At 35.5% G+C, this 26,602-nt stretch overlaps 1 protein-coding gene across 1 annotated transcript in view; it reads right to left on the reverse strand.

The window, feature by feature from the left end:
- The window catches only part of SOX6 (SRY-box transcription factor 6), a 230,448-nt gene that overhangs the window by 152,320 nt on the left and 51,526 nt on the right, over positions 1 to 26,602 (reverse strand). Inside the window, exon 3 of the mRNA XM_082485970.1 lies at positions 18,555 to 18,644. Within this exon, the coding sequence (XP_082342096.1) occupies positions 18,555 to 18,644 (90 nt within the window). The remainder of the gene's footprint in view (positions 1 to 18,554; positions 18,645 to 26,602) is intronic.

Consider the following 26,602-nt stretch of genomic DNA (forward strand, 5'->3'; position numbering starts at 1 on the left):
TGTAATCCTTGGAGGACTTTAACTATGTTTAGAGATTTTGTTACTATCTCATATATACAATTCTACTTTAGTATTGTTTGCTATTTAAAAAAAAAAAAAAAGAAATAAAACCAACTTTAGCCAGTTTCTTAGAATTACTCTCGAACTCTAGAAGAGCTTGTCACCTTATATTCTATATAATACTAGAAGTACATATTAAGTGTTAATTCAAGTACAAATTAAGTGTTAATTCATGCATGTGCATGTGGAAGGAAGAAGATGACAATTTTTTGAATAAATTATTCCTACGGTTTTTCAGCAGCAAGTAGAGATTCGGTTATGAATGCTTTAGTGCTTTCAGTGGTTTTAGAAACGCTTCATATGTACTCAATATGAGGTGTTCAGACTCTGTGTGGGAAAAATGTGATAATACTGGATATAAACAGAGAGATACGTATTTTACATTGCCACTAAAAACTCCCAGCCAACCTGTTCTTGCTGAATTAGAATATAATGATAGAGCAGAGGCCACAACCTGAGAATAATCTGCACAGTGTCACGAAGACTAAAATGCAAAGTAAAGAGAAAAGAAAAATGAGTAGTTTTATTCTGTTAACTGAGAAGACTGTATCCCAGGGTATAGCACACCAAAATAAAATACAGAGAGCAAAATTTGTATTATTAGTATTATTATTGACTCTAATGCTAATTCCAGTGCTTTTTAAGTAAAAAAAAAAAAAAAAAAAAAAAAAAATTACAGACAGGAGAGGAGGAAAGATGGTCCATCTATTTAAGGTACTCATTCAGGACTTGAGAGAGCTGAAAAAATATCCTGACCTTCAGTTTCAGTTTTTTCCATTTAAATACAGATGACAGTACTTCCCTGGATCAGGGAGGGAGAAGGAGAGGAGGATGTTATTCTGATGACAGGAACAGTAAAGATTCCAAACTGTATTTGTGGGCCATACAACAGAAGGATATAGTACATTAAAAACAAAAAATCCAAAGGATAAAAAAGGTATTGGAAAAGAATTGGTAAACAGGAAAAAAAAAAAAAAAAAAGAGAAAATCTAACTGTCATGTTACAACAGTTCCTCTTCTGTAGAAAAACCACAATGAGATGCCAGAAACTGTGTTAATAAGGATAGCAGAAATACTTAAACGTCACAGTAGGAATAAACTTACGGGAACCTTCTCTGTGCAAACATCCCCAACACAGATCATGTTTACCAGTTGGGTTTTTTGTGGAAGTTAATATCTTAATTTAAAATGGCACAAGATTGTTTCACCTTTCCTTATCAGAGAACACACATTAAGCACAAAAAAAACAATAGCAGGCAGATGTTCTGTCTTATTTAAGGAGATAAGAAAGTCATTAAAAAGGTTTGAAATCTAAATACTGTAACTTTTCTCATTTACAAAGGCTGTACAACTAACTCCAACCCAATAGTCCTATAACGCTTTAAGCTCTCACACAACAAAACAGGGGAAGTCTCATAGGAAAATGGAGGTAACCAAAGTTTTTCCTTCTGAAGACACAACACAAGTTCTAAATATCAGAAAAATCAAGTCCCTCAATAACAATGGTGTTCACAATGCTTGTAGCTTCTTCGTAAGAACCAGAAACTTCAGTAGAAATATCCTTTCTTTACAATAGTATGAGAACTGATCCCCACGTTCCCACAAATAGTAAGCGAAGCCAGTTGTTCACCTTCCCTATTATTTTATCTCTGAACCTGACTCAAACCACATGGATTCTTTCATCAGCTTTGGCTGAAATTTTATTATCAGAGGACCGACAGCAGACATATCAAAGTGCAAAATATGTCATCACTGAACATTATGGACTAACGTTTTTAATGACATTCTATCTCTCTATTTCTCAAAAACTCACTATATCACGTATGTCAAAATGTTAGTAAAGAAGCCTATACATGTATATGTATTCTAAAGCACCATCACGGGTTTCGGTCTGAGGCTGCTTTTCAAATGCACCGTCTTATTAAATTCTTACTTAAGAATTATTAAATTCTTACCTCTCTCCTTAAGCAGCTTATAGCTTAGTATGAAACTGAGAATGCGGTGCTTACTCGGAGAAGTACTGCCCCACCTTTCACAGCAGCTTCAGAGGGATTCCAACACAATCAGATTTTGTCCTAAACATTATTTTGCTTTCTGGATAATTCTTTCAATTTTTTTTTCCTCTTCCAACACGCAAAATTTACTGAATGGAGTTCTGCTGCACTAGTAGTGTCACTATATCTTCATTTAGTTAAGTAATGTTTTAGATGTTTGAAATCAATAGAAAAACCCTACCCTTCATTTCCACAATATAAGAAAAATATTTTAGTTCCAGGTGAATATTTGCACCCGTGCCTTGATATGGAGGAACGGATGGTCTGACATACGAACGCCAAGTCATCTCTAATATTCATATAAATCATTGCAGTAAAAGGTGTAAGATATGTTTTTGTAACTTCCTCTTTTAGATGTGAAATGATATTTTGTTTTGCTTATACAATCATAGGTAGTATCTTCTTTGGAATTACAATGTTGAGAGTCACAATTGATGACAGTCTCGAATAAGTAGGTCCTTATCAACCAACACGAAAAGATTAGGAGTCTGCTGGAGGAAAAAAAATGTAAATGGAGAATTCAGGACTGATTTTGAAATTGCTCCATTTCATTGATTGTTCTTTCATAACAGCATACAGCTGGATAAAATTCATTTTGTTTCCATATTCAATTTTAACTTTAACAAGTGATTTCTGGGTACCATGACACTCTTCAAAATGAATCCTATTTTTTTATTATGTAAACATGATACAATTCCAAGTGATCTGTACAATATTTCATTCTTTTTAAACTAGTATTTCTTCCTGTTGTGGTGCAAGTGCAAAAAAGCACTTGTTTGTAAGGAAGAGCTCTCCAATTAAAAACTGTATCTTCAATCACAGGGATGAACTGAATATCTGTTCTATCTAATCTTATTCTGGAAAGAGAATTGTATATGTACATGCATTAAAATTACTGGAAGGAAGCTGAGTTTAGAGGAAGTTAGTTTAATATCTCATTTGATGAGTATAGCTGGTATGAATTAGATGACATTAATTTCCCTATATAACAGAACTTACAGTTACTTGTGATTTCGTTAGCTGATATTTGTCTGTGATAAAAAAGTTCATGATGGAAAAGAAGCTTTTGCTTGTTTGTTCAGTCTTCTCGCGTTTCTCAACTATAGATTCATAATGAAAGATGAAAAAGAATCCTATGTTTTAATTAAGTTTGCCATGTTAAACAGCAAGCTACAGAAAAGGAGGGGTTTAAATTTTTTTTTCTGCTTTTTGTCACAGTATTTGCAGAAATAGCATGATTCTTCTCTTTAAATAGTGAGGAATACTTTGCACTGTAATGTCTATAAATACATACATGGGGTGATGGTAAGAAAAGGTAACATTTTAAGTCCGTACAGCTTTTATGTGTCCAGTTGGTCATGTGCAAATCAGGTAAAAACCCATGTCATCGCTGTATCTTCCTGTGGACCTAATCCAGTTTTAAAGAGGACTGTGTGGTGTCTTACATTGAACCTGAGCATCTGCGTACTAGGAAGGTCTATGAGAACAAGGACAGGAATCAATACTTTTCTCTATGGGTGCAAGAAGGAAAAAGATCCTTTCCACAGGTGCCATTGCAGCTTTTTTATAAACAGGCTGATCGATGTACATATTGGGATTCAATTATTGGAGTTCATTTGCCTTAAAGCTGACACTGAGGATGCCACTCCAAAACACTCTAGGAATCTTGCCTCTCTTCCTACACTCAAAATTGTAACCCAAATGCATTTTTTCTACTGCCTCCAGAATGCACGTTATACACAGGAGAGGAGACGTGCCCCTGTGAAATGTACTCTGACTTATGATGTCTTGCAGTTACTTTTTATATCTTATTAAATAAGTTACTTCCATGAGTTTTTAGTTAGTAGTTATTAGCTACACCACTCAGAGATGTCTAAATATAAATATGAGGAGTATTAGTACTGCAAGATTTATATACTTTAAATATAAATTTTAATTTTGATCTTAATTACATGTTCATCTTTCATGTCTTACAAATACAAACAAGTATATCAATGAAAAACTTATATTTGCCTCTGAAGATTTTCATTGCCTCTGGTGATAAGTAATGAAGAAGCAAAGTTTATTGCAAAACAAGGACATTAGCATAGCCTGTCTATCATGGAAGCTGTAAAGAAGAAACTTCCTACTTCATCTGAGAAGAGACAATTTAGTCAAAAGCCTTTGATATGTATGGAAAAGCAACAACATTTTATACATTTAGAATGTGCCCACAGAAGCCAGTTGAAGGATTTACACTTATTTCAGTGGGCTTTCAAGCAGGTCCACTGATATGTTCATTAATAATGGCATTAGGTGGTCAAAATTGGCAGCTTCAGGCTTGTAAATCTGAATATTATTTTCAATTTCTTTGATAATCAAACAGTTATAAATTGAAAGTGCTACTTATCTGCTATGCACAACCAAGTAATCTGTAAAACCAATTCAGCAGAGCATATTAATGCTACAGATTTGAATTATCTGGTGTCTTTTGAAATAAGCACAACCTCAGTGTATGGGTATGAGAAACAAAACCCAAACAAGTCAACCATACTTATTGTCCCCTCGAGGTTTATCTTATAAATAAATAAATAAATAGAACACATTCCAGAACAAATTAGACTTCTACGATAAGCTTGTTGTGCTCCTATGAAATACGCCACAAAATTATCAGTCAAGTTCTCTAACTGCAGAAAAACCTCCCAAATCACATTAACCAGAGTACAAAGGAGGTGGCCTACATTTGCAGACCGAAGTTCCACACATATTCTAAGAGTGTTCCGGTATAATTATACTCTAACCACAAACATGAGTATGTTTAGCCAGATGTTTCTTAGAAGCCACTAAAAGTACAGTGGGATATTTTCTTAATTCAATTTATTTGTATACCTAGTTGATCACAAACCAAAACATTTAACACAGCCCTTCGCTACAGAATCACTGGTAATGAAATTCTTCACAGTCCCAAACCAGAGCGGTATCATGTTATTTTGTTGCGCTTATGTATGTATTCTACCGCTCAAACAGGATCACTCAGAATGAAAGTATAGATACTGCCTATTCAAAAGACTAAATATAATTTAATATTCAAGGGCCTGGACTCAGGCACAACTTTAAGCACAGTCTAAGGATAATTAAGAATAAATTTTGAAATACTGGAAGCATGTAGGAAATACACCAAGAGCTTTTGAATTTCATTATAAAAGCATTCTAATTCAATATTTTATAAATAGACCTGGAATATATTTAAGAAATTGGGATCTCCTAATTATTCCTCTCTCCGTAAGACAATAAAACGCTGTTCGAGTTGCATTTTCATTACTTTATTTCTACAGTGACTGCAATTTTATCATTATTTTCCCTTCATAACAAGACACTAAAACTGAAAACAGAAATGAAGAAGAAGCAGGAGCAGGGAAAACAGATTTCTACCGAAACTTCTCTCAATTGGTTTTGAAAGTTTATCATCTTCCTTTTAAGTGTCCTATTAAAAAAAAAGAGCTATGCCTGGAACAACATACCTATTGCAACTTGATGCAATGTTTCTGCCGTGTTTCTCAGAAGTTACATCAGTGTAACTGTGAAGCTGAGATACTGCCAATTAAGATGAAGGCTAATTGTGACTGCAAAATAATTTTGACTTAAGCGATGTATTTTATGGTCATTTCCTCTCTATGAATTTTAAATACACATCAAAATTCCAATCTGGCTGCATCTGTAAAGATCTTGGGTATTTGTCCAAGGGGCTTCTTAGATTTAGGTGTCTCTGGGCCGGGTTTTTTTTTTTAAGGGATTTAGGGCTCTTACTATTGCAGACAGATCTATGGCTATGTTTTAAAAACTACATTAAGCATCTAACGCCAGCACTTTGGTAACTTCAAAGTAGCAAGGACTGCATTCACTCACAAATTTTCAAATTCTTTCTTGGAGCTCTTCCATTATTGGCTTAATATGCAATAGCAAAGATGAGATTTTTCTGCTCTTGTGTATGTTAAATGTTCTGCGTTTAGGGGACCTCAGCAGCTTGCAGTAAGCTTTCAGATCTATCAGGGACTCAACATACACAGACAAAAGTCCATATAAGACCACCAGCTTGGCTAAGAGAATGAACGTATACTAATTTGACATGTAAAGACAATACAGAAAATGCATTTATAAGGCAACACTCACACACACTTATTCACACTTATTTCCCTATGCAAAAAATAAAGATTTTTACTAACTTGAGCACTCAGTGTTGCTTTAGGTATTAAGTCGGTGTATATACTTTAAGAGGAGAGACTTAGTTGCTTAACCGACTACACCACTCTATGCCTTCTATGACATAGCTAACACTGACAAAAAAAAGAGCACTACCATAAAAGCTTGAATAAATACGCATGGCAAAAGCCACCTAATTTACCAACTAACTTTCTAATTCTCACATATCATTTAACCATGTCCTATCTTCTAGCTATCAGTCAAGAACATTAAACAAATATCATATAACTTTGAGTTGATGAACAACAGAAAATGAACTCTTTCAGAACTCCAATGAAAAACAGCATGTTAGTTTTCTTTAAAAAAAAAAAAAACTACACACCTCTCAGATGCTGTTATCACAGAAACTGAGTCTACAAATGTTGCCATTTTGGATAGTAGCCACAGTCTCAGCCCTGTCATTGGTGATGCCAGCTGACCTACAGAATCTGACTTTGGTCGGTGAAGAGCAGTGTTTTCCTTTTATATATCATGCTGCAGGTATTGGAGTGGGCCTATTGCAAGGAACACTCTTCTCCTTTGTGAAGACTATTTCATTAAAACAAGTTAAACAATGTTCACTTTCATTACACAAATCTTCAGTTTTCCCTCACTTCCAAACTTGAACTTTATATTAATTTTTATGTTTAATGCATTCAAACACAAACACTTTACATAGGCATAGCTGTCATAATGTAAATTCCTTACAGCAGATTCAGCCGACGTGCTATAGTAACACCTATATTTTGTCACGGGTGATTTGCTGATTATCACCATAGCCCTTTTCAGTAGTTGTAACTAGAATTTAGAAAAGTGGTTTTCTCAGTGTCAGCGCTATACGCATGCAAGGGAACTAGAAGAGAAGAGACGTACCTATCTATCAAGTTAACTAAACTTCAGCTATGTGTGGAGACCGACTACGGGTTTTCCAGGTCAGCAGATGGAGAATTCTTACTATGGCACCAAATGTTCATGTTTGTCTGATGGTGGGATATGTTATCTGAGCGTATGCAGAGAGATCCAAAGTGCCTTTGTATCTTGTTAAGTGTTATCTTGAAAAGTGGCAGACCACAACCTGATAGGCTAAAGTATTTCTTTTTAGAAAAATCCTGACATTGCAGAAGTAGTGGGCACCCTCATGTCTGGCTGAAGTCTGAGACACCCAAAATTACACTGTAAGACCCTTGGGAGGAAAAAACCCAATAAAATACGGAAGAGGGTTAATTAATTTACGAACACATCCTGAAGTAGGAGTCCTCTATTCACTACAGCCCCTAAGAGAAAATCCACAGTCATCCTGTGACTGTTGCAGAATCTCAACAATATGTGGGCAAATGGATCCTGGCACCAGAGTAAAGCAGTGAAGGTAAAAAGAAGTTCTTTCAGTTACAAGTTAAAAGGAACTCTATGATTCTTAATAAATCTGAAAAAATAAACCACAGAACAGTTTTGCCCATTTCATTTTTTTTACCTTCCTTAGTAAACCTCTGTTTGTATTCCTTTGATGTTACCAATCAAAACTTGAAGTCGCTGCAAGCTTTCCCACATTTAGAAAAACTTAAGTTGTACAAACCTACATAAAATGTCTGTATACACTACACTGACTTTTGAAATCCTGCAACGTGAATAGCTGCATTTTAACAGTAGACTTTTGTTTGGTATCTGTCATAAGACTGTATCCCGGCTTCCAGAGAGAACTACAGTTGTCTAGTAAACAGTTACATCAGTGATCAAATCCCGTAACTAAATTTCAAAGTGTGGTGAACCTTGTCTATAAATAATTTTCTGATCTTAGGGGATAGAACTGTAATCTTATTTCAGCAGAACACATATGGGGCATGTATCAATCGGCAGTATTTCAAAGTCAAAACAAATGCAAAAGATGTATCTTCACATATAGTAGTATGTTTAAAAATGTCGGAAATGTCAACCACTTACATACTTTCATATTATCCCTAATTAATACAAATTGCATTTAATTTCACATTTAGTAAAACATATTGCTGCCCAAAATAAGGACTATAATTTTTATCAGCAATTATTATTACTGATGTATCAACACAATTATTTAAATTCAATGTATATAGAGACAGAATCAATTTACAGTTTTTGTTCCCTCTGTGCTTCTTCCCTAATTTTTGTGGCTTGGAGCTCCTCCAGATGCTGTCTCTGACTTTGTGGTTTTGTATTTGAGATCCCATCTCCTGATTCATAGCATTCCTTGATTGACAAACAGATCGAGATATGAAAACAAACAGTTACCTGTATATCATCTGCGTCTAAGAGCTGCACTGCTAAGTTTTCCCTTTGTGGTGAACCTACTGTTTCAGATTTTCCCCATTTCTTGGGTCTCTGAGTCACTGTGCTCACCGCGCTATTCAGTAACTGGTGACATATGTGATCTCCACACTGCACTGATTCAGAGGATTTTCCTTTTTTCCCTCCCCCTTCATAAACTAAATTATTTAAAAAACAACATGGGGTTTTGTATTTCTAAACTGATGCACCTCCTAATTGAATGCAGAACACTTTCAAACTATTTTCCATTAGAGGCCCGCTTTTTTTCTGATTTTAATGCACAGTGTAATACCTTCATTGGTAGAATAAAATTGTTTGAATAGAAGTAAAACCTATTATTATACGCTTTTTTAGCGGTTTTGTCTTGTATAATGTAGGATGAATCATGTAAAACATACCAAACGGGATACTTTGCAAGCTGCTACTTGCATGCTGCAAACAATCACAGTTTCACTGATAGACTGGGACTTAGCATCTTAAAATTCCTGTGGAAATCAAGTGCATTTTAAGTATTGGGTTTGATTATTTAATCAGACAACTTGCATTTTGCCCTGGCTAATTTGGAAGGCTGATAATATTTTACTCATAAAATAATTGTGCACCTGTTGTGATGGAAACCTATTCAAACAAATCTTAATAGACATGAGGATTCATTCCCAACATGAGTGTGTTAGCCTCTCATTACTGCTATCGACGGGGCAACAATTTTTAAACAGCTATTGAGCAGGTCTCAGCTTAATCTTGTAAAGAACATTTATGACAATGTGACTAACATTAAACTCTGTTAATTCATATCGATACAGAACAAGGTAAATATTAGGATATGGGGGTCAAACTAACAGTAAGGTAAAGAAAAAAGGGTAAGGAAAAACACGTATATAATGACAGGATTTCAGTGTGAGAGTTAATGACAAAGAACCATTTCTGATCAAGCTGCCCGGGTATAAATCTACTAATTCTATTGACAGAGGGTAATATCTATGATGAACTCGTGGAATCAGGGCAGGTTATGTCCTTAATAGAGATCTATTTCTGTTTCCTCTGTTTGAACAATTTTCTGTGGAAACTGTTTCAATATAGCACTCTCAATCTGCTTTACAATTCGTATATTCATATTAATTGACAAGACTTCATCTTTCTAGTGTTTTTGAAAATTTTCTCCATTGGCAAATCATGCCAGAACCAATGAAAGTTGGAGGGAGTGGAAAAGAGAGAAACTATTTACTTTAATCCAAAATGAATATTTGGGGAGGGATAGATGGGAGACAGTGAACTGAGACCACTTCACTCACCAAGAGGGCGGTATCGTGACTGACCTGATTGGAGCAACGGGATCCTGATTAGCCTGAAATCACTTTAATGTTAGCAGGAGGAGGTGAAAACACAGAAAATGAGCTGAGTTTGTCTAGATCTGCCCTTCAGCAGAAAACTGTCAGATGTCATTGGTCAGATCCGAAGCGAGGCGACACAGTTAGACAAGTCAAGACCTCTTGAAAAAAATACCGATAGTTCACCTCTTCCAAAGGGTCATCTTGTTTAGAGAGGACATGGACAACCCTTTCTGTATTTCTTCTGCTGTTCCTCATTGAGCTTAGGCTTTTGAGGCAGTGGCTGTGTCAGATTGCACATTATATTCTTGCTATTCTCAGTTGCATGCAAGTTTCTCAAATGTGTTCTTACTTCATTTTTCCTTCATACTAAGGCTATGTCCCTTAAGTTTTGCAGATGACACTTCTGAGCCACCCCTGGGTCCACAGTTCGTAAAGTTCCCAGTAAGGTATTTTTCACATGCCTTTTAAGAAAAAAAAATCTGATATCTTTGATATCATCAGGATGCTCTCATTACCACACAACATCCAGACACCAAGACCCCTCGTCAGGACAGACTCCCTATTCAGAAAGGGAGCTTAAAACCAACTGAGGCAAAAACGATTGTTACAAAGGATCTCATTAATTGGTGCCAAAGTTTGATGCTGCTCAGAATAGGGATATTTTGTGGAAAAGATTTTTTTCCAAATTAACTGCAGAGAAGGGTGAGGAGAATGACCAAAGTACAGAACAGCTTTCATGTAAGGAATAAATAAATATATTTATTTATATATTCACTTTTCAACCAGGAGAAGAGACAACTGAATGTAGCGTAACACAGAAAATGAACAGGGAACAACCATTCCGTGCCCGTTGCAATACAAGATCTAGGGGACACCTAGAAGGTACTAAGTTCAAATATACAGCATATTGTTAACTGCTGAGCTTATCCCCCCAGATTTTCCAGCTGTCTATTAAAGGTTTGAAAAGTGATTGGACATGTTCATAGATGATAATTCTATCAAGGGCCATTTAACCTGAATGTACCACCTCTGAATCAAGAAGCCTATTAATCATATTTCATGGAAAATTGGAAGAATATATTGAGGAAATATTACTGTATGTTTGCCCTTTCCCTACACCCTTCCCCAGGTTGCTCAGTATCTATAGAGACAGAACACTGCAGGAGTATTCTTTGTATCTGACACTTAAATCAAAGATTTCCTTAATATGAAACTCCTGGGACAAAAGACTGATAAAGTACATCTACAGGTTTCCCGAGAACAAAAATAGATCAGAAAATTTCAGTCCTTTCAGTACTGTGCCTATATGCGTCTTTCTAGACAAATGCTCACATTCAGTAATTTATTAGAATTTGACTTTATATGTCTACAGCACCAAAAAGCCAAAAGCACTGAAGCATGATGGAACACAAGAAATGGATCTTCCACTCTTGTTTTAGCAGTGCAAACTCCTACATATACACTTAATTTTTCATATGAGCTTGCATATTTGTCTTCAGAAGTTTTATTTTGCTAAACGTAAGCAACTCTATTGGTGACTAAGCTGGGATTTGAGTTAAAAGGAAATTTGCCACTGACATCCAGTATCACAAGAGAAGGCCTTAAATTCCAAGTTGTGATAGGCTTCTTCAACATAGAAGCCTTTCGACTACTGTTAAAGGCTCGGTATTTATGAAAGAAAACAATTACTGATATAATGAAAATTAAAAATAGATATACGCGATACCAAAACAACCTACTAACAGAAGAAAATGGCAAATTTTTGAAGAAAAAGTGAAGAAAACCCACTTGTAATTTTTAGGTTATATTCAATCCTTTTTCTGCTAAAAAATTAAATGGCATTGAAAATAAACACCTTTTAATACCATACATGTTATTGTCGCTATTTGTACAAACGAAGAATGGATCAAATTCCAGAAGGCGGGCTTTTCTAATGTGCCAAATAAACCTATTGCTGTTTCAAGTTCCTTATTATCAGCATCATTATCCTTCTTATTCCTTTTTGTCATGAACAGTTGATACTATTTCTTAGTACACTATTTGGGGGACAGTTCACCAGAACACAGCACATAAGTCCCATTGATGTAGAGTGTAGTACAGAGCTCATGTATTTAGCTCTGAGTTGTTAAGCTTAGAAACATACACCGGTAAGGTAAAAAATATAGAGATATATGTGATTGCAGTAAGTAACAAATTAATTGTGTGCCTAGAAATATACTGCATTCATCCTGGTTGATATTATATCTAAAATGTATTCAACAATATGGAGAACTTGATTTATGTGAAAGGTTGATTACAATGTAATTTATAGTTGTGGATTTTTAAGAACTAGAAATGGTAACAGTCATTAATTTTTAACATTAGAAGCAGGCATGATTGTGATAGGTGCCACTGAAATATGACCCTCTGACCAAAAGACCAGAGCAACAAAAACGTTGACTTTGGGTTTTTCTTACGCTAAGTACAGCTTCAATCCTGCCAAGATTTACATGTGCATAATTTAAATAATAGCAGTATGTGCAGTGAGCCGTCCTACTCATTTCCACAGAACTACCCTCTGTCCGTACAGTTTGGGGTATGCCTGTTTAAACCCAGGTTCTGGAGAAGAGTATTTCATTTTAAAAAAATCAATATGACATAAGACCATATAGTTTAATCTAATTCACACAAGTGATTAGCCTAACTAATTATAGAATCATAGAATCATAGAATCAGTGAGGTTGGAAGGGACCTTTAAGATCATCAAGTCCAACCATTAACCTACCCTGATAAAAACACCACCACTCCTAAACCATGTCCCTAAGCAGCTCATCTACCCTTTTCTTAAACACCTCCAGGGATGGCGAATCCACCACCTCTCTGGGCAGCTTATTCCAATGTTTAATAACCCTTTCAGTGAAAAAATGCTTCCTAAAGCATTATATTGGTATCTTAATCATAACAAATAGATACAATGGGGCATGGTAAGTTTAACCAAAATATTTTTGTTTTGGAAGCCATTAACTTCTTCAAGCAAATCAGACTAAAGAGTACGCAGACATTAACTATTGAAAGGGCTTCTGAAATATTCAGTCATTCAGAAAGGTACCACTTAATTTACAAGGTCAGGTGAGACCTGGAAACGTAGCTTTTGTACCACATTACACAAAATGCTAATGACCTGAGAAATGGCAAAGCAAAAAATATCCCTCTGCTTTGGAGAGCACAACATAAAGTTAACATATCACTTCATTGGATTATGGTAATAAATACATTACGAGAAACCTTTATAGCCTGTGGTATATTTCTAATCAGGACCAATTTCTTAAGGATTTGGGTGTAGGGGTTCTGGGTTGCGTTGTTTTTTTATGTTTTGCTGGATGCTTTCATTGGTTTCACTAATTGGAACCAGTTGATCCTTTTTCCTGTGTATTGATTTTTTTAAATCCTAGCAGTTAACAATGATTCTAATGTATCATAACACTTTAGACCTTAATCATATAGTGGGGCTTTTGCTTGTAGCTTTTGTTTGAGTTTTAATTAAGAAGACCTTGTGTCTCAAAGCCTGAGCTGGGTTTTTAATTGCTAGTATGTATATCACACAGACTTCAAAAGAAATAAAATATGTTTATAACAGAGCACAAAGGAGAGCTTTGAAATGTCTATAGCCATACAAAGTGACATAATTAAAAACCTCTGAGTGCCTCTGTGATATAAGACTTATATATATTTATTTATACGTATTTATAAGACAGACTGTTATATACCCTTAGAATTCATAAGAACGAAATTTCAGCAATTATACTGAGAAATAATTACTGCAAATCTAGACTACAGTGTTGGTCAGGGCTACAGGAAAACATCAGATTTATTTTCCTCAAAACGGTCTTCACATTTGATATAGCGCATCAAGAAACACCCGAAAGCTTATCTGTGAAGGCAAATTTTATAAAATGGAAGCAAAAATAGCATTTTGAGATGTTTTGTAAATCATGCATATTTTAAGAAAAAATTTATTTCACTGTAAAAACACAGAAACCATAACTTTCTCAAGGATTCATTCATGCAGAACTCTCTCCAAGACTATTCCAGAAACGGCTAGTGTTAAATTACTAGAGTCAAACAGCTGTGCCTCACTGTTCTCTTCCAGTCATTAATGCACCCAAAAAAACCGCTCCTAGAAAACACCTCTTCCCATCTCTCCCGTACCAGGGACAAATATAATTTTCCATATCGTTTATAGCATATCTTACAAGGAGACTATCAAGTGGGTGAAGTCGCTTCATTTTACTAAATTCAACATTTCCTAGGAAACAGGCACGCTGCCTCCCCCCTTCCGAATAATCTGAGGTCACTAAATGTGTATACGTCACATGAACTAGGAAAGATGAGCCTAAAAGGGCCTTTTCAATAAAGCAGCAAATATAAAAGGGGAAGGAATAAGCATGGGAAACATAATGCAAACAGCCTTCTGTATTGGATCAAGCGATGGACATCAATCACTATCCTTCCTAAAATAGAGTATACTGTACAAAGACAGCATGTGACATTCAAGTCACAATGCCTACAAATATAGATAGTTCCAGTTGTAAACACCACCAATGGAAGGCAGAGAACTAACCTGCAACACGGTAGCCGGTGACCCAGGAGTCACTCTTCTATGAGACTGCTAGACCAGTTCTGACCCTTTCTCGATAACATCATTGCCCGAGTTACTTAAAGACTGACCTTTCTTATTTGATCTTCAAAGACCCTGCATGCTGAGAAAGACCATTGCGGGCTATTTCAGTAGGACAACTGCCTGATGCATGCAAGACTATGCTATTCCAGAGATTTATATTTGGAACAGAAACAGAAAACTTAAAACAGACTCTGTGTAGTGATAAATGATGCTACTCTGCCTAGCTGTGGCTGCTGAAGAAAAACTAGATAACTAAGGAAAAGAAATACAGGCAGCGAGGGAGGGTGAGGACAGAACTCTGTGCACCCAAATATCTGGAAATTTAGAAGAGTCCGGCGCCACTTTGTTTATTCAAATACACGAGAACAAAAATTAGAATGAAAAGCATTTCCTGATCCTAATTTTTATACAAAAACCCAACATTGCAAAAGCTGGACATAAGCCTAACAAATCGCTTGTATACCTTCAATAAATGCGTTTGCATGCACCCACTGGCAAACAGCACACAATCAAATGATTTGCACGGGCAGCTGTGGGGTTTTTTCCAGGTGAGCAGGTCATTTAACTCAGCTCAACTGCTTCATAGACCTTTGAAAATTTGACCTATGTGTTTCATTTATAAACATATCAAATGAACAAGCAGACATTTAACCACCGGAATTTGGCTACAAAGCATTCTGCCAAATGCTCCTCTGAGTTTCATGCAACCTCCCTGAAGTCAATGGCTTGTTTGGCTGGAATTCAAGGAAGATTCTGGACGATTATCAATAACTGAAATCCTAATAAAGAAACTCAGAAAAAGCAGTTTTACAAATGAAGCACACTAGGCAAGAGCAATTGTGAACAGGAACAATCCCGCTTAGAGGAAAAAGAAATGATTCACTGGTTGTTACTTTTGTATTGGCTTCTATTGTTCGAATTAATAGATAAAGTTTCTAATTATATCTTGATTAACACTATTGTTTTCTAAATATAGAAGGTAAAGCAAGAAAATACCATTTTTATTCGTTTCTCTGAGCCAATCCTCTTTTCTTCTCATCTATGGGCTTCCCAAACGTGAATAGAAACAGTTTATGTCAGTGGTACCTCTTTTTTCTGCTTTCATCCTTTTTTCTGGCACTGATCCTTAGTGAACTGCCTTCCCACAACCAAGATGCTAGTCTTTCCCTGAAGGGGGGAGGGTTGTAGTTGCGCAGACACAGAGGAAGAGTATGTGCTCAGGTTATCCTTAGCAAGCACAACGCCTTCTCTCTAGAATAAACAACTCCCAGTAACAGTCAGTGCAAAGAGCAGTTCCTCCCAGGACCACACCCCACTTTCTTACAAATCAAGATTTTATTTTTTTTCCCTAATGACCTCATTTATTTATTTTTACTGCATCGCTTTGTGTCTTTAAGTTAGGCTCTCATTAATATGAGCAGAAAGTCCGCAAAAAGCCAGAAATATCAGCCAGTTAAATAAATTGATTTAGAATCGGATGGAAATTAAGGAAAAAAGATATCTGACCTCCCAAGGATGACATATTTTTAAAAGTAGTTCTCTCAGACCTCAGCATGCCCTGCCAGTTACCTAACTGGAAATTCATTCAGCACTATGAAAAAGAACTTCATTATTTGGAAATCTACCACCTTGAACACCGAAAAGATTTTTTTAAAGTATGCTTCTTTGGCAGATTGAAATTCTCTCTGGTTCCACTACTTTCCTTTATTTCCTCCAAGTAATCTGGTTTTCATGCTGCCTGGGGCTAGATTGCTGGGGTTTGGTTTTTTTCTTTCTGAGATGATTTAAGGCACGCAAATGCTAATTTGAGTTAATACCCGGCTATTAGGTTGATAGCGATTTTATCAGCTGGGAGCTAACCAGCCTGAAGGAGCCCAAAGGAAAGGAGTCCCACTTCAGACCTGCCACTACCCCGGCTATGTAACTCGGCGCCTTGTTTTCTTCTTCTCTAAAATGACGCTAATGTCGTTGTCAAGAGGTTTGAATATGCAAGGGTAAAACACGACATAACAGCAACTGGCGTTTATCTTCCTTGTTTGTGTACGCTTTTTTTGTATTTTTGCCTGTTCATGAAAAATGTTAAATGCAGTTGCAGTAGCAAAGATTCAGTATTGCATCTTGCTGGAAGTCAACTAGTAGGGGAGACGAACAGTGCAAACATTAAGACCACTTGAGAATAGGTTTCTAGGGATGAGACACGGGAAATCAGTTGCGGAAACTAACTGAATGACTGTCAACACATAAATCTGATGAGCTTAATCAGGTGATCCTTTTTATACAGCTAATAGGCTGTGCCCCCAGAAAAGGTAGTTGAACGAGTTGAAAATTCTGCCAAATCTGAGTGAGAATGCTTTGTAGGTAGACGAGAAAAGGGATAGGAGCGAGATCTCCGCCTGTTCACTCTGCAGTAAATAGATATACTAAGAAAACAGGAGGAATAACATAAATCCAGAAAAACTAACTTTTTCTTTAATAAATGAAAGCACATGAAAAAGCTTCTTGTGCCACAGAAAAGAATAAAGAACATTATTCTGCATTGTTAGAGTTCCCACCTCTTTTAATTTTGATTCACTAATAGCATTCAAGTAGTTTCTATTTAAAGACTAAGTAGCTATATTGTGCAATTAATGGACAAACAAGCATTCAATGTTTTCCACACTATTAAAAGACAATATGGCTTTAAATAGAATGCGATTTCAAGACTTAATTTTGTTGGATTTTATTACAGTCAATTTTAACATGTTCCTGTAAAACTGCACACTATATTTCTGCCACTGACATTACTATAGGATTTCTTACCTGCCTAATACAAACACGTTGTCATAAATCTACCAAAAAAATCCAACAGGACAATCCAACAGATTTTGGTCCTGAATCAGCTGAAGGAACCAACTATAACTTACTTGTTAAAAAGGGCGAATTATTCATCTGTTTGTATAATAAAAAAATTGAACTACCTTAAGCTTTTCTGGTGAAAATGTAAAACCCTAAGCATCGATTTTCATCAAATAGTATCTTTCTTTTCTTTTTTTAAAGTAGTAAAGATTTATTAATATGATGCTTATGATTCTTTATTTTTCCACATATTCATAGCTGCAATATAATAAAATTAAAGAGAAATAAAGAAGCGATATAAATCGCAGGCACCTTGTGTACTCCTCAAACATGCCTTATGATCCCTTCTCACAGCATAAAAAAATCACCTTTCTAATTTGTTGCTTAATCAATAACACTGAATTTCTTCTCACTAAGAAAATCCATGGAGGAATTAATGGGTGGGGAAAAACACCTCAAGTTTTCTACGTAGTACTTAATTGTCAGGAGAATTCTACTTTCACTAGATTGCTGGTTCAACAAACCTTAGAAATACTGGAAAGTACCATCTATATAGGCAATAAAACTTGCACTGATTTCAGTAGGTCCCGAATTTCATCCAGAGCTGCTCTTTCTCCGCAGGAACAGCATGAACATAAACAATTTTTTTTTTCCAAATTTTGAATCAAATATTTAGAATAGTAATCACACAATTACCCCCTTTTCTAATCTGAAAGCAGTTTCTACATGCAGTTTATGCAACCGGGAAGAAACAGTACCAAGTACTACTAACTCCACGTTTTCAAGATGTTTCTTTCTCTTCCTCTGGTCACAGAGATGTATAGCTAATGCCACTCAACTAATGTAACTGACCTGATGTTTGTGACAACATCCTTGATATTGCGTATAACTGATTGTGACATACTCTAATTTATTTATTTGGCAGATGCACCCATCATCTCAAAGACCAACATTAAAAAACAGGATGAGTTGACTGGAAAAAGGAAAGCACCCTCTAGTTACAATAGTTATTTCTATTATTTTTTCTGAACCTTAAAATGTCCTCAATAGCTTTTTTAAAATATATGCAAACATTTAAAACTTGATCTGGTGGGATACCTTTAATTTCTCCAAGGAGATCACTTGTGTTTAATTTTTCCATCTTCTCCTTCCAGTCTTTAGAAAGCAGTTTTTCCATGCAGGATGAATCTATTTGAATAAAAAAAAATAAAAGGAAGAATTATCAAATATATTCTCACACGTTAGGAAAGCAGGTGCCGCCATTCTTTTAAAACTGTTCTCCCTGTTCTAGTTGGGCCATAATTTCAAAGGGAAATGAACTTGTAGCCAAACAGAGTTCTCATTTAACTGCATTTTAAATCCAAAGTAATTCCACCAAGGTTAATGGAGTTACTATGGATTTAACAAGGGTCTAATTGAAAGAAAAACTCCGTTCAGGATTTATGCATGCTAACTGCCAATTTACATGCATAGATTGCCAATGTATATACAAATTCTGTCTTTTTCATTTGAGAATGATTGTACACTCAAAATTATACATGAAGATTTAGAAGCTTTTTTTGGAAATTTGGCACACAGTGACATCTGAAGCCCATTTTTATACCCATGTCAACGCAAATGTTATTCGTACAATGTCTCCATGGAATTCATAAAAGCACTCTACATATTGGATGTTCACAGTATCAGAAATTTTCTCAGTACACTATAAACAACATGCAATGATTAGAAGATATGCTTTCATAATTTGAAGTTCAGAATACATTTCAAATCTTTACCCCAATCTGGAAGGCCTTCTGTACGCAAAACCATCACTGAAGTCATTCACTTAGGAGAAAGTAAAAGATTGGCCTTAGTAAATTTGATATGATCAGTCCCCAATCCCACTAGAAAATTTGATATTGAGTATAACAGACTTCAATAAAATCTAAAGGTTTTTTCAGCTCCTAAATTAAACTAATTGGCTCTGAAGGCTAAATTATACATAACCTTCCAGATAACTTGCAAAAGGTGATTTTTAAAATGGGAATTCTTACGGCTGAAGTTGAGATCCAGAGTTTTATGACTTTAAGAATTGCAATTCAGATTTATAAACAATTACGAAGAAAACTTTACACACGATTGAACACTTATTTTCCCTTCCCAGTTTGTAATAATAGAATTTCCATCAAACATTGTGCATTTACCTTCATCGGTAGACAGACTCATCGACGTCTATGCTAAACCCCCTGGAAACCCTCTAGGCCCAGTTTAGCAAGATACCAAAAATATTATTTAAATGCAACTCTACTGCTAAAACGAATCTTTGCAAAGAGGCTTCATTATAAGACTACATATCGCTCTGGGTGGTGCTGAGCGTGTTGTTTCTTAGGGCACACACCGGGAATAGCCATATACCTTCCCGTGTTAGAAACTCTCATAGCAAGCTGCTCTTTGTGTTAGGAGATCAATTTACACAATGCTTTCTAAATAGCTAACAACGGTCTAAATTTTGACAACATTTGCACTGATCCCACTCCAGTGGGGACTGGGGTGTATAAGGAGGCAGAATTGCGCCTAACACATCTTCTGCTAAATTACCGGTAGATTAAGGCCAAATCGTTGCTAAAATTCTCATGTCAGCAGTCCCATCAGAAGCACTCACACAAGTGAAAACAAAAGCAAGAAGCCCAGATTAAGAATGGCAACACAGACTGCGTCAATGCAATGGGTAACAGATTGTTCCACCTCACAGGATTCTAAAAACACTCAGAGGGAGGAGAAACATTCAAGAGGTCACAAAAGGACGAGTTAAAGATTTAGGGAGAAGTTTAATTAAGAAAAAGGTCATTAGGCCAATCGCATTTTAGGGTGCAAGTGGTTTCAGCCTAAAAATTCACACTAGCATCACTCATTTGAGAAAAAAAAAATAAAAAATCAACAAACAAAGAAAAAAAAAAAAAGAAAAAAAATGCAAACCAGTTGAAAGCAAACCAAACTGTAACTACCAAAAGATCAAAGATCAGGTTTTAATTGCAACACATATTCACCGTGCAAGCCTCCATGGAAAGACAACACAGCTCGTAAATGTTTTTGAAGTAATATTTCAGTAGAAAAGCTAATTTATTTACTAATTATATCTTTCTATGAAAGAGACAAAATTAAGGAGCTGTAAGTTGCAATAGGCAGTGTTAAAATACTTGTTATATAATAACAATTTACTTTTAACAATAACAGGCACTTATTACTTTTATGAGTTCTGGCCTGATAATAGAAGAATCACGAAATAACCATCAATTATCAATACAACATTATAATTTGTCCTTTTTTGTGATATCATCATTAGTTTAAAAAGATGTTTCTGTGTTTCTCCCCTGCCAAAATTTCAGACCCCTCATCCCTTAAAAAAAAAGAGCTTTAGAGTTTTATTTTGATGTTTACTATAGGTTATGTGTTCTACTGCTTTGTAACTAAGATATTTTCCTCAATTCAGACAAAGTAGGAAAACCACTTAAATTTAAAAAGAAGGAAACAGTTAGAATATCACAGGAGTTGATAAAATACTTTCCTCAAAAGCACTTGCTTTATTTCTTCTCTTACTGTTCTTAAGAACATCCATGGTTATCTGTAGTGTTCTTATATTACACAAAGGCAAAAAACATATTTGCAGAGACAGACAATTTTTATCTCTACAAATTACTGAAAAATTCCTTAAGAAACATTCCTTTAAACACCTCTATCATTCTAACTCTGTGTTATAGATCTGACCATACAGTTCATAGCTACTCTATTTTGTTATCGGGAAGATTACAAAACACACACAATGGGCCTTTCAATAATTTTTTTTTTATATAACATTGTAGAAATAACTCTTTGTGAATTTTCAATTCGCATGTTTAATCTGCATAATTTTTAGAATATAAAATAACGATACGTGTTAAAGCTCTCTGGAGGTCCTCCACATTAGACACGAAACTATATATAAAGGCTTATACTTGAAAGGCATGTCTCCCTTCAAGTTCTGTATTCTGCGTTCATAAACACATTTTGAAAAGGTTTGTGAATCAGAAAAAAGATTTTTTCTTCTTTCTACACTGAAAATTAATTTTTTTCCTACATATAAAATCTACAAAGATATCTTCTGACATCAGTAAAATGTCTTCATCCATATTGATTCATTTTCTGATTTGCTTCATTACAGAAACAAAACATCGACTCGGAATCCAGCACTGAACGTCGAAGAAGCCCGAATTCACATCTGCACTGCATCACTCTCCCGGCACTGCGGCTCTGCTGCAGAACCATTCCAAACCCTTGTGGATCCCGTCACTTTCAAAATTCAGGGTTATTCTTGTTAAAGACAATTATAAAAGAAGCAAAGAAAGAAATTAGCATTTATACATTTTTAGCTCTTCTCACTGACTTTATAAGCCACAGTTGGGTTTATGCCGCAAAGTGGCATATTTTCTACTGACAAGTGCAAGATCAAGCTCGTGGAGTTGCACTGAAGCAATTTATTATATTAACAACCCACAGCTTCTCATCCTTTACATTCTTTTCTTGTGAACTAGGAAAAATTTTCTTTCAAGGACAGCAAACAGGTTAAGTATAATTAGACTGAGATGACTAAATGAAATCATTGAGTATTATTTAATACCATGGTTTATTACATACTTTGTTAGCAATTTTAATTGTAGACTAAAGGAGTTTAAAGTACTGTAAGAATCTTGTTAGACATGACAGTTTTGCAAAGGTGAATGAGAAGAGGATGTTCAAAGATAAATAAGCAGAAAAAAAAACAAAGCCAAGAAAAAAGCATCGAGGTGTTAGATGAAAAGGATCTCTCCACAATGACAAAGCATCAATGAAAAGAATTAACATTTGTCCATTGGGTAATCAATCAGTCATGGAATGGAAGGAATCCAGCTCTTTGTTGCACGACCGGTGATGAAGAACTAGTGTGTTAGCTATCACAGCCAAGCTCTCAAGTTCTTCCGACTGAATGAAAGTCATCTTGTTCCTATCAAGGATGTTTGCCTCTTGTCTCTTCCTTATTCTTCCCTTTTTTCTTTTTTTTTTTTCTTTTTAATTTCACTTTTACAGTCTTCAACAAGTTACCAACCCCAGCTATAGCTGACATGAATACTGTATGACCTTACAGTGGCCTGCACCTATCCTCATCGATTCTGGGGGGTTGTTCCTTTTTTTTTTTTCCTTTTAATTCACTGAAGTAGCCCTTTATAACTTTCTTTGAAATACAGATATGAAAAAAAAAAAAAAAAAACGTTCATGCCGTGTGTGTGTTTTTGTTTTTTATGGTAAAGTCATACATAAAAGAAAGCCTAAATGTGAGAGTGCAGTAGCAAAACTTCAAAGCACTGACTGTCAGACATTATTATTTCAAATCAGCTTTGACTTTTTGAGACTTAATAAAACACTATAGTACAGACTGGCATATTTATAACACCTATACCAGTGATCAACTGAACTGTCTTATTCTTGCTACTGTGCAGTGCCTTGTTATTTCTTTTATAATAAGCTTCCCTCAAAACACGCTGTAACAATACTGCAAACTGATAATTATTAATGATGAGTTCTAAAACATGACTTGTTTTGCATACAATTCTTTTTGAATACATACATTACTTTGTGACAGAAGACAAAAGCACATTGATTTATTAATAATGATTGCAAATGCATAGCAAGTTCATAAACAATACAGAAATATAATTCGATCAAGGTATAGGTGACATATTTCTACATGCATCTGAACTGTTACGTCTCAGGGAAAGAGGCACTGGGAACGACAAAGTAGAGGAATTAGAAGATAAATCAGTCATACTACAAGAGAAACTGTTCTGAAACGTGATCAGATCCTCAGCAGGAGGAGGATAAACTTCTTTTTTCCATTTTAGAAGAACAATACTACAGAATTAGTGACATCTTTGTCTCTATTTCAGAACCATAGTCTATAGTTATACCCCATAACAATTTAGTAGGTATTACTAAACATAAAAGGACGGTATTTTTGCAAGCTTTGGGACTACATAGCAATTATGCAAGTTCCTCCGTCTCTAATGTCCTTATTCTCCAAGCTACTCTCGTTACACTTATTTGCCTTCAGCTCCACAGAAGAAAAGGTGTCCTTTGGATCAGCCTTTATCAAATGAGTTCAAATGCCTCATTCAAGTTTGTATCATGAGAAAAACAGCACAAGTGGAATCACCCTGTCAGCATCTATGAAATATTTGGTAGAGAAAAAGTGGTTTGTGGTGTTTTGGTTTTTTTTTTTCTTTGAAAAAATGTTAAATGAGATTATGAACTCCTTGAGACAGACATTTGTGTGCTTACGATACCTACTGCATTGGATTTTTATTACAAGAGAAGAGCTGCTTTTTCCCCCAAACCAAGAAAGCTGCCAATAAACATTAGAGCAGCTACCATTTGGTTGCCCTGCTCCCTATTGTACCTTCGCACATCTCACCCCATAGCCTCACGCGCAACTGTGCTTTTTTCAAGTGGGGGAAGCTAAGAACCTGACATCTAAGATAATAACAACAACTCAACCCCCATCATGCATCTGAAAGAGGAAGGTTTGATTCAGCATTCTTCACAGACTACTAAATCCTGCTCAGAGCGTAAAAGTCTAAATAAAACCAGTACTCTACGAATATTCCCTAATAAAAGTCAAGCATAATTTAGATTTACCCTACTCAGTGTTTGTTACTTACAATTAAACTAAAACACCAGTTCCATTAGTGCTATTATTAGATCCATTCATAAAAAATGTGACTTATTCTGAAAATTAAGAAAATTAAGCATATTTTTTTAAATCTGGTGATTAGTTTTAATATACCTGCGCTGGGACCTTTGAGTAACTGATCTATCTCTGAGCGCCTGACAACAGCTTGCTTACATGCCTTCTGTGAGTTCACTGCCCATCAGATTTCCTCAAAGTAAAGAACCACCTAGCACAGATCTACAACATAAAAATATTTCCTAATTTTCACACTTCATATTACGGATTTTAAAATTATATGCCAACTCTAACATTTTGGTTTCAAAGGGAAAGGCAAAAGGTTAATTTAATTCACTTTGAAAGCACACAATTTTATAATCTAACAATTCAAAATTAAATTGAGGACTTCATATTGACATTCATGATTTGAGAATTAAAAATATAATTTAACCATGACTATCAGAAACTTAACTGCTGGATGGTACTATCTATTCTTTTTTAATCCAAGGATGTAAAGTTTGTGTAATGTTACTAAAATAGATTCTTTGTTGCCATAGTTACTTTTTTTCTTGTTTCAAACACAAATTATCCTTTCCTGTTTCAATAAACTTTAAATAAAAGAAAATGAGACATCAACAATACAAAACTAATCAAAAATCAGCCTGAAGGCTTAACATCCATAGCTGCAATGCACTGCCGCTGTCTCTTGCTCATAAGCAGCTCGGTTTCAATCTTACTGTCAGTGAAGAGGCAGGTCAGGGGAATCTCATCTCATCCTTCTCAATTTCCATACTGTCCTTGTACAGTAATTAATTGTCATGGTCTAGCAGAAAATTAAAATATAAGGCATTTCAGACATGTTGTTAGCCAGCAAACTGATTTCTGTGGCCAACTTTTCAAGATTTTCTTGATTTAATAAGCTTTCAAAAGCCAAGTTCTTGCAAAACAAAAATACAACTACAACACAAAAAGCGAGCACCCTGACATTTAGAACAGGAAAACCTGCTAATTCCTTTTGCTGTGTTTACTGCAAATTAAAAAAAAATAATAAATTCACTCTAAATTCTATCTCTTGCTCCTGCCATTAAGAGGCCACATAATTCTGGCCGGTCACTTATCGCTTACTCCCTCCTCTAATTTTGACTCGTTTCTCTCCACCTCTTTGTCTGCCTTGGCTGTTGAGGCTGTGATGTTTCTGGCACAGACCGAGTATCTCACAAGGGTTTTATTGAACACCTAGCACGTTTCTGATCACGAATTAGAACTTGGTTCTGATTCTCAGTGCAACCTGTAGGCAGTACTGTAAAACCGACAAAGGGAAAAGAAAGAGAAAAAAAAGATAAACAAAAAAAAGGGGCAAAGAAGCGTTCCTAAATACAATTATATGCAAAAGGCAGTCAGTTCACAGTGGATGACTTCTTGCAAAAGCAATAATGGTGATGTGACTGAGATCTGACTACCTAAGATTACAGTTTTGTTTCGGACAGGGAACCAAGTAAATCTGCCAACTGCTGTACATTTTTTCACAGTGACTAGATTTCCACAATACGATAAAATTAGAACTGTAAGAGCTTGGAGAGCTCTCTTAACTTTTAATTAAAACTCTCCAAGCTCACTAAAAATAATTAGGCATTAAAATGTTCTGGTTTTCCTCTGAATTCATTTGCACTACTTGAATGGTCTAGATCTTGCGTGAAACAACAGACATTCTAAACAGAAACCCCGGAATTTAACGGGAGGTGACTTCCAGACCTGCTCTCTATGATGTGGCTAGTGGAAAAAACTGTAGAGAGTCTGAAGCTTGTACCAATTCTGCCTAAAATGGCTTGTTTCAACAGGAATTCTCTAGTGCAAAGAGCATTTGCACTGAGCAGAATGCAAAACTCCAGATAAAAAGGAGTTTGAATTTCATGGAAAGAATAACCCAAGATACAGTTCTGACCTTTATTTTTATTTATTTATTAAAAAGCAGAACCTTTAACCTTGCAAATGTTTTTGTTCTCTTAAAATAACTCATACAATGCTATATGCCACACTATTTTTAGAAAAGCAACAAGAGAAAGCGTGCTTTTCCCATACAGCAGGGCACAGATATAAACATCAACACAGATGCTCTGTGAGAGCGAGCTGGACTTCTCAAGCACTTGATCATTAAGGAATGCACCAACTGTTTTAGATAATCTCGTGCCAGCTCCCATTCTGCTCCACACTCCCCTTTGGGAGTGGCAAATCTTGTCCTGCTCCTAATTTTTCATTTTACTCACTCCTCCGTTCTTTTTTTTTTTTTTTTTTTTTCCCAGAACAGAGGGAAAAAGGCATTGTGTGCCAAGCAATGCAAGACTAGAATCACTTCCCCAAACAGAGCAAAACTTTCAGACAATTAACCCTCCCCTCTTCTTTCAGATAAATTACTAAGTATAAAATGCAATCT

This window comes from Vanellus vanellus (genome assembly GCF_965231255.1).
Source record: "Vanellus vanellus genome assembly, chromosome: 6".
Taxonomy (NCBI): domain Eukaryota; kingdom Metazoa; phylum Chordata; class Aves; order Charadriiformes; family Charadriidae; genus Vanellus; species Vanellus vanellus.